Source organism: Cyclopterus lumpus, chromosome 8 (assembly GCF_009769545.1).
Source record: "Cyclopterus lumpus isolate fCycLum1 chromosome 8, fCycLum1.pri, whole genome shotgun sequence".
Lineage (NCBI taxonomy): Eukaryota > Metazoa > Chordata > Actinopteri > Perciformes > Cyclopteridae > Cyclopterus > Cyclopterus lumpus.
Genome location: NC_046973.1, coordinates 15,316,122 through 15,324,907, shown reverse-complemented (window position 1 = coordinate 15,324,907; position 8,786 = coordinate 15,316,122). Strand labels below are relative to the sequence as shown.

The following is an 8,786-nucleotide window of genomic DNA, read 5'->3' as shown; positions in this document are numbered from 1 at the left end:
CTGCTGAAGTAAAATGTAAAAATGGATGGACGTAATCTAAAGTATATATGCAGAGACCGCAATTTCACTTTCTGGTACAACTAAATGATTGTAGCAATATTCAGCATTGGTTGACATTTCACTGAAACCAACCCAGCCTTTTTTTTTAAACTAGTGTGGAGTAGAGAGAAGGAGAGAACGCAATGACTTTATAACAACCTATCAGGATATACCGACTCGTTAGCTCCCTTTCTCTGGATCGGGACCCATCCTAGGTTTTCTTTAGAGGTTAACATACACAGCAATATAAGAGATGGTGACTGAAGTGAGAAGCTCAACAACAAAAAAACATTACTAATACCAACAGAGCACTTTCTAAATCACTTCCCCAGTTTCGAAAGATCAGTGTGAGGAGAAACAAGTGTGTGTGTTTGTGTGTCATTGGGAGGTGCCTGTGGTCTCTGAGACTGCTAGAAACAGTCTGTAGTTTTTGACAAGTGTGTAGTGTGTGTGTGTGTGTGTGTACATGGTTCAGATCCTTCTCATCTCATTTGACCCTGGAATGAGATGAATAACCAACCCCCCCCCTCCCCCCCTCTCGCCGCCCCGCTGGTATGAATTGCCAGGCTGATATCTCACTCTCTGGAGGTGCTGGAGGGCAATGGGAGCTGACAACACAATGGCATTGTCTCTGCTGATGGGGAGCCAAAGTCTTAAGGGAATCACTCCACCTCCCAGAATCTCCGACAGTTTCTGAAAAACAGTAGGCGATTTTAGGGTTGATGACATCCCCCTTGTTAGCGAAATGACCAAAATGCATCTCCCTTGTTAACCTGACAGCTCTCCCTCTTCATCTCCTAGTGGCAGAGAGAGTGCAGGGGGAGAGTTTTTTTGAAGTGAAATATGTTAGTCTTGTCTGCCTGACTTATTGATCCTTTATCTCACTGAGGTTTGTGCAAGTTAGAATCCATGGCCTTATGGCTCTGAAATATCAGCAGCCTCCACCGGGCGCAGCTGCGCCACATTTCGTCTGTGCCGCAGGCGCCGGAGCTGGTCGCGTTCACTGTAGACTTGATTCCATTTTGTGATTCCACCACACCCGCTGCAGTGTGTTTCAGGAGCGTCCCAAAGGCGACTATCACTGTGCTGTGTAATGATAAATCCATGGCGCTGTCCGTGGTGCTGAAGTTGCAGAAGGGTAGAGTGCGTCTGGACTAGTTTGCGGGGTAAATAGTATGTGATCGCAAGATTTGAACATTTGTGCGTGGTGAAGTGGTGCTACAGAGCTGTGCAGAGTGTCATTGAGGTGCAAGGGGGTTGAGAGCAGAAGAAGGGGAGAGCTGTGCCAACACACTGAGAAGCCAATCAATTATTTAGAGGAGCGGCCAGGTTCAAAGAGTCAAAGCCAGCACCTGCCAATTCACCACCATCACTGCTAATCTGCTGCTGCAATTTTGATCAGGTGGTCTTAAAAGAACACAAATATCACTTGCATCATTATTAGTATTGTTGTTGTCAACAATGATGAGGAAAATGTAAAAAAGAAAAAAAAAGAAAAGAAAAATATTCTGATTATACACGATATTTGCTTTCTCTCCTTTCGCCATGACGGCTGTGGATATAAAAGATATCTGAGCATTTCTTTGAAAAGTTGCTTACAACTCCACTTGTTTCCTCTTCTGTCAATTCACCCATTCATCCCCATGTTCAGACAGTGACCTCTGTCTTGCTGTTGGTGGGCAGTCCCTTGTGCTTGGGGTGCACGTGCGGCGAGTGGCTGTAGCCCAGCGGCTGCGAGAAGAGCTCAGGCAGCGTTTCGATGCTGAACTGCCTTTTGTTGGAGTAGGCCAGGCGCCGGCTGTTCTGCTGGTGCATAGGCTGGTGGTGGTGCTGCTGCTGCTGCTGCTGCTGCTGCTGCTGCTGCTGCTGGATGAGGTGGTGTTGCTGCCCCTGGAGGCCCATGTGGGTGGCCACCGGGTGCTGCATGTGGCTCTTACTGGGGTCCCATGCTTTGAAGGCTGAGCTGGAGGTGAGGGGGTGGGTGTTTGTCTTGGAGATCTTGGGCTTGGGGATCTGGGATGCGTTGATCGTGATGGCCAGTGGCGCTCGGATGTCGGGCGGCGGGAGGAAGGGCTTGTCCTTGGGGTGAAAGTTGATTGGCTGGAACGTGGGAGGGGACTGGCGGTGGGTGTAATCCATCATTGGGTAGCTCTTGTAGTAGTCTCTTGCAGAGGTGTCTGGAAGACGGGGGAGGCAGTAGAGGTAGAAAAATGAAGGCAGAGACATGGTTAAATTATAATACTGAACAGTTAACGTCACTTTCATCTCACACCTATATCTTCTCGTATTAACATATAATCTGACTTGTTTAACAATGTCTGTTTTGTGTGTGTATGTGTCATTAATGTCATTCCAACTCTGAACATAGTCGGACAGCTTATCTGGTAAAGTCATACACACACATACCTACACACACACACAAGTTCCAGGCAAATCTGTCAGTTAAGCAGATGCAAAATAAACCAAAGGCAAATACGATGAAACCCACAGGGTGTACATTATGTGTGTGTGTCCATGGAGATGTCAGTGTTTGTACCATATATTATGTATTTGAGCTCTGAACTGTCTACACACTGAGAGGGGAGTCAAAAACACCAACAGCACCAGGGGGAAAGGAATAGTGTGAGAATCAAGAAAATAGTCAAAAAACAGGGGGAAAAGGAGGGTGAGTGAGTGAGTGTCGAACAAAACGAGAGATTTGTTGGGAGTAAAAATAGAGTGGGTTCAGCGTGTCAAGTCAGATTAGTGTGAGCTCCTTGAGTGGAACTCGACTATTCACCACTGCAGGCCCCCCCCCCCCCCTTTTTGGGGGTCTTTTCGCACATTCAAACACTTATTGCTCTGAATCATACTGCCTCCTATCAATTTCTTAACATCTGTATTCCTCGTATGATAACAGGACGCAGATGCTATCAGTTTGTACTACATGTTTTCTGACAAAGTACATCTGTCTGTTTTGTTGTATCTGTTTGTGTGCCTGCGTTTCTGAACTTAATCATTATTACATTCCAAACAGGAACATAATAATAACATTGTGTCAAGTGTCCGGTCTGAAGACATATGACCTGTTGAGATTAATTTGTTGTAATGCATGTCAATGGATGTGCCTGGGCAATGCATATGAGAGACACACACACACACACACACACACACACACACACACGGTGTTCTGATAAAAAAAGACATCCTTTGAACGCATATTTTAGTTGCACCACTGGACTGCTTGAGCTCTTGCCATTTTAAGAAAATAGAGCTTTTCAAGGAGAGTCTTTGGACAATATTCATTTAAACAACACAATAAGAAATCATCCACTGGCTCAAAAAAAAGATTGCAGATTTATGGCTTCACTATACTGTATTTGTTAGAAAACAGAGTTTAGCAGAGGCTGTGTGTTTACCTATGTAGCCATTGCTCTTGATTACTTTCTAATCATTTACTCGAGCCAGGATGACTGAAGACACTTATTCTTATTTTCTTGAGGAGTAATCTCCCATTCCTTTAAGTCAAGAAACTGTCCAGGGCTATCACTGTCTGGTAATTGCTTATTGAACACTTCAAATGTGGGTCCATTGTGTAACTTCAGGGCACTTCAACAGAAGCTATTGAGGAACAAGACAGACTCACCAGCAATCATTCAGGAAAATTCTTCAAGCTGGTCCAATGATTTGAATACAATCCATCCTTTCTCAAAGTACCATCAATTATTTAAATTGTTGTTTATCTCAAAGGATGACTGGATATCTTTTCTCATGACATGACAAAGCAGCGTGTGTTTAACTTGAACTTTAAAAATGTGGTTTATTGATGAAAAATGTTAAACATTTTAAAGGAGACATATGCTCGTTTTCAGTAGATCAACCTTTCGACAGTTAGAGACGGAGAAAGAACAATTAAATGAATCACTTTAATCGTTTAAACAACAGAGCTTTAGGAGGCATATTAAAGTATCACATTATCGATGTCTAAGAATGAGGATAATGAACAGAAAAACTGCTATGCTTTAATTACATTTTTCAATATAGGATGAACGGGTTGGGGATCATTGTGTATTTGTGTCTGTGGATTCCTATATTTCTGTACATGTCTGTGCAAATGTGTGCCTGGCAACAAAGAATCATTCTTTGCAAATTAAAGAGGGAATAAGCCGCTTGATGTGTATGAGTCTGTGCAGTAAAGTGCATCGTGCGGTTTTGGCAGCTTTTACCAGCTGCTTGTTTGTCACGATGACGTAAAGATACATATTTGACGTAGGCACTATTTTTAATGTTGTACAAGGTTTTCCAATGTATGTACATACACATTTTGTGCAATTGTATTGGTTTCATTGGTTTTCAGTTTTGTGTCGGTTATTCATTATGGATCTGGGGACTCTTTTTTTTTGGTGTAATACACCGCAGCTGAATTTTAAAGAACATTCGGTTCAAATCTCTGGACAGGACGGGAGAATCTGGCAGGGCACAAAAACAATGAATTAAACACAGTCTTCCTTCGCACAACAACTGCTGTTGCTGTCCATTAGAGTGTTTCCACACATGTTGCCAGGAGGAGTACCTGACAGCAGGGTCCTCTGTGACAGTATTGTGTGCCTTCTTCTCCATTTCACAGACTCTCCATCTGCTCATTCTTTCTCTCGTTCTCTTGTTATCCAATCTTTCCATCTGTATTTCATTTATTCCGCAATCTTCAACAACATCAGCTTCTGTTCTCTATCTAGCAGCAGCCTGAAGCGAGGCCTGTGGGCCCAATCTGGGCCACCGCAATATAACTGCAGAAGGTGGGTCCTGCAACGGAGTTTGACGACACACTGTGGACGACTGTGGATCAGTGGTTACCAGGTCCAGGCCCTTCTTTCAATCAGAGGATCGGCGGTTCGATCCCCGGCTCTGCTAGCCATATAGTCGATGTGTCCTTGAGCAAGACACTTCATCCCAAATTGCTCCCTGTAGCTGTTCTACGGTGTATGATTGTAAGTTGCTTTGGATAAAAATGTCAGCTAAATGTAACGCATTGTATTTGGTATACTTTGAGTGCCATTGAATAAATGCTTAGCACAATGCAGATCTTATTTTTTGTATGATGATTTCAGAATTTGTATGTGCTTTCTTGCAACCCTTTTCTGAACTTTCAATGTGCTTTTTATCCTTGTCTGTCTTTACTAAGTAATTGTGGACAACAAGCTGGCACATTTAAATACATTACATATTTTCTATCTGCATACGTAACCTTTTAATCTCTCTGTATTTAAATATAGTTTACTTAATTCTGAAAAACAATATAGCTCTTGATTTGTAGGAAAAAGAAAGATATTTCAAACAGTGCTCTAGTGAGCTGTTGGATCACTAGACTTTAGTTAAAGACGTCTTGGCCCACCAAGTGGAGTCCGAGCGTCCTAGCAAACACTTTTTCACATCCTCTTGGAGAATATCCTTCCACCTTCTGTTTTCTGTTTTCTTTTCTCACTCACTGGAATGGAGCTACATGAAACACACATACAGTATATGCTAATATGTTGTACTGCTTCCTCAAGATCAAACCTAGGGCATTTAAGTTTTTCTCTTGCTGTCCTCTCTCTCTTTCACTCTCTGACCTTTCGCATCTTTATCCAAGATTTTTTCTCAGCCTGTCGGTCCACCCTGCTTTAATTAAGACAGATATATCAGAGCTGCTTGAGCCAGAATCCTGCTGCTACACCTGGCACAGGTTTGTGGTCAGAGTCCCGGCGTCTTGGACCGGTCATGCTCTTCTTTTTTTATCACCCCCTTATTTTACTCACTGCTTCCTTTTGTCACATTTCACCTCTTGCGTCTTGCTTGGCACAAGATGTTTTAGAAAACAATCGTGTCAACAGCTGCATTAAGCACCAATGTAGAGTTTTTAAAGCAGCTTGGTCCACCTACTGTTTCAGCTGGCAAATGGTTGGCTATCCCCACCCAAACTGTTGTGTGTCCTAGCCATGACTTTGTCCACACAGCCAGGATTTGTGAACCTGGTGCCATGTTTATTTTTGATAAGCATGATTGGACTGTGTGTGTATTCATATTTCTTTCCTTGTGAGTGCATTCTAAGAACACAATGAGAACAAATAATGATATAAAAAACAAAGCTTGAGGCACAACTAACAACAATAGAAATGGAAATGTTGTGTAAACCTCTGTAATGTCAGTGCACTAACCTTTATTAAAACCATCTTTAGTTTCCTTGATTCTAGTGTATGTTTCAGAGATGCCAAATGTACACTTTACATTTTAATATGACTGAAATATTCATGTAATAAATTAAATAGGAAATCATATTTAAATTAAAGCAGAGGACATAGCTCTAAGTAGTGTCTGCAGCCCTCCACTCAGACTCTATACAACGTGCCCTAATAGCGTCCAGCAAGAAGATCCTGCAGACTTCATGTAGCCTGCTAGTCAACACTCTGGGAAAAAAGGCCCTAATGTCTGTTCGTTTTCCTGCAATTATCATAATTCTTCAAATAATATTGTGTCAACTTATGTTGTAAAATGCACGTGGGAGTACTGTAGTCCTCATGAGGTCAGTTGTTCTGGAAGTAAGCATCGCAGTTTGTTCACTCTCTTACTTCTATTGGTCAAAATTAGTTTGGGAATGTATTTTAAACTTTGTATTTTTAAATTAAATTGAATTGAATTGAGAGAAAGAATATTCTATTTCAAAATTCTCTGATTGCAGCATTTCAGCTTCAGTTAACCAGATCATATCCCCAAACTGGTAAAACATGTTGTGGAGGTACATGAAGTACCTGCATGTACGCGCCTGTGTGTGTTTGTGTGTGTGTGTGTGTATGTGTGTGTGTGCGTGTGTGTGTGAGAGAGACAAAAATAGTAATACAGAGGTGCACAAAGAAAAGCGGTTCATTGTCTGTGCGTCATCAAACAGAGACGTCGAGAGAGAGGTGAGAAAGGAGCCTTGCACCTCAGTGTGTGAGGGATTTGTTTTGGCGTACTTTTCAGTGAAATGTGGCTGAGTTCTCACACTCATCACTGAGTGGTTAGGGGGGTTGCTGCTGCTGCAATTTGCCTTTGTTTCTCACTCACTGAGCAGAATAATGAGATGAGATTTTCCCTCTCTTGCTCTTCTTCTCTTCAGTTACTTTCCACACTCATTTTGCCATCCTTCTCCTTCTTACTGTCTTAACTGATTCGACAGTACACGTTTATTGTAAACAGGAAAGAAAAGATTGGAAATTCTTCATTAGAAATAACACCTTGAGATGTAACTTGTCGGTCCTCAACAACAATGATACAATATAAGAGCAATGAGAAGAAAAAACATGACAACACAACAACTTAAACTAAATGAAATGTAACAAAAAAGCGACCAGCATAGTAAATAACCATTAGATCAAATAAGACATATAAAGACAGGAGATCATACACCAACTACAGCATGGAAATGGATCATTCTGTCATATAAGTCCAGTTATAAAACCTAATTATAGAGGTTTAAAACTGATTCTATATTACATTTACAGGTAGATTATTCTAATCAGAGGGAGCTTTACACATAAAGGCCTTTCTTAGATATTGACTAAGAGACTGTATGAATATAAAGGGAGCAGCTGAGAGTGTTTCAATTGATGAATAGAGGAGAAAGGTACCATAAACTGGTTTGAATTATGAGGGTGATGAAACCTCCAAAATATTGACATTTCATCCTTGAGTCCAAGTGGATGTTTGCACCAAATATGAATTAATTCCCTCCAAGCATTCCTGTTTATGACGAACTCTTCCACTCTATTGTTTATGGCTAGAAATCAGAAGCCTAATTTTGTCAAGGACCAACAAATAAATCTGTCATTGTTATGACTATAAACTGCATTATCTTCCATGTAACAACAAAATGCTTGACAGACATACCAAAAGAGGGCTGGGCTTGGAAAACAGTCAAACGATTATGGCTTTTCCCTTAAAATCTTTGGATGTGTCACCCTCTTTGGTTTCTGTGTGTGATACTCTTCAGCTATGTTTGTCATTCCTGTCTCTATTTGCACATAGTGTCAATGAAAAGTACATGCACATGCGCCAAACTGCCATTCCTCATCATCGTCACAATGTCCTTATCGGTCTGCAGGGATTCAATGATAGACGTTATATACAGTATTGGTGTGTGTGTGTGTGTTTATGGAGCGAGACAGAAGGAAAAAGGCAGAAGCCAAACTTGAGGCCTGAACCAGTTGTTTCAACCTGCTGCTGTCCACACTGATGTTACTCTCCACCCACCAATGCCTTTCTAATGTTGTGTGTCTATTTTATCCTTTCTTTTACCTTGTGAACTAGTTGCGTTACCAGTCCACTATTAGTTATGTCATCATCAGCAGTGAATTTATACCATCCATCATACCTTTTTTTCCACAGCTGATACACAGTAACCATTAACAGGAGGGCGAGCCGTCAATAACTGTCAGCCTTATAGTGGCTGCGCTTTAGGCAGATGACCAACCCGCCAATAACAAACAGTAGACACAAGTGATTTTTGTCATGCAATACAATGATCCACATTTTTGCTTTGTTCAATAAAGGCATTCCCTGGTTTCATAAAGTATTATAAAGCAGACTGTATCTCCTGTATCAGCCCCTGCCTCTGTGTCCAAAACCTGGCCCCCTTAACAGTTAGAAGTAAACAGCATGCAAGCACGGACATAAATATACTGTCCATATTGTACATACAGTACATATTATACATTGTGTACATATATGACACACATTATATTTATTGTCAATGG

At 41.5% G+C, this 8,786-nt stretch overlaps 1 protein-coding gene across 1 annotated transcript in view; it reads right to left on the bottom strand.

Annotated features, from left to right (window-relative positions):
* Positions 1-1,686: 1,686 nt before the first annotated feature.
* Positions 1,687-8,786, bottom strand: part of LOC117734795 (protein shisa-8-like) — an 80,426-nt gene continuing 73,326 nt past the window's right edge. Inside the window, exon 6 of the mRNA XM_034539061.1 lies at positions 1,687-2,216. Within this exon, the coding sequence (XP_034394952.1) occupies positions 1,687-2,216 (530 nt within the window). The remainder of the gene's footprint in view (positions 2,217-8,786) is intronic.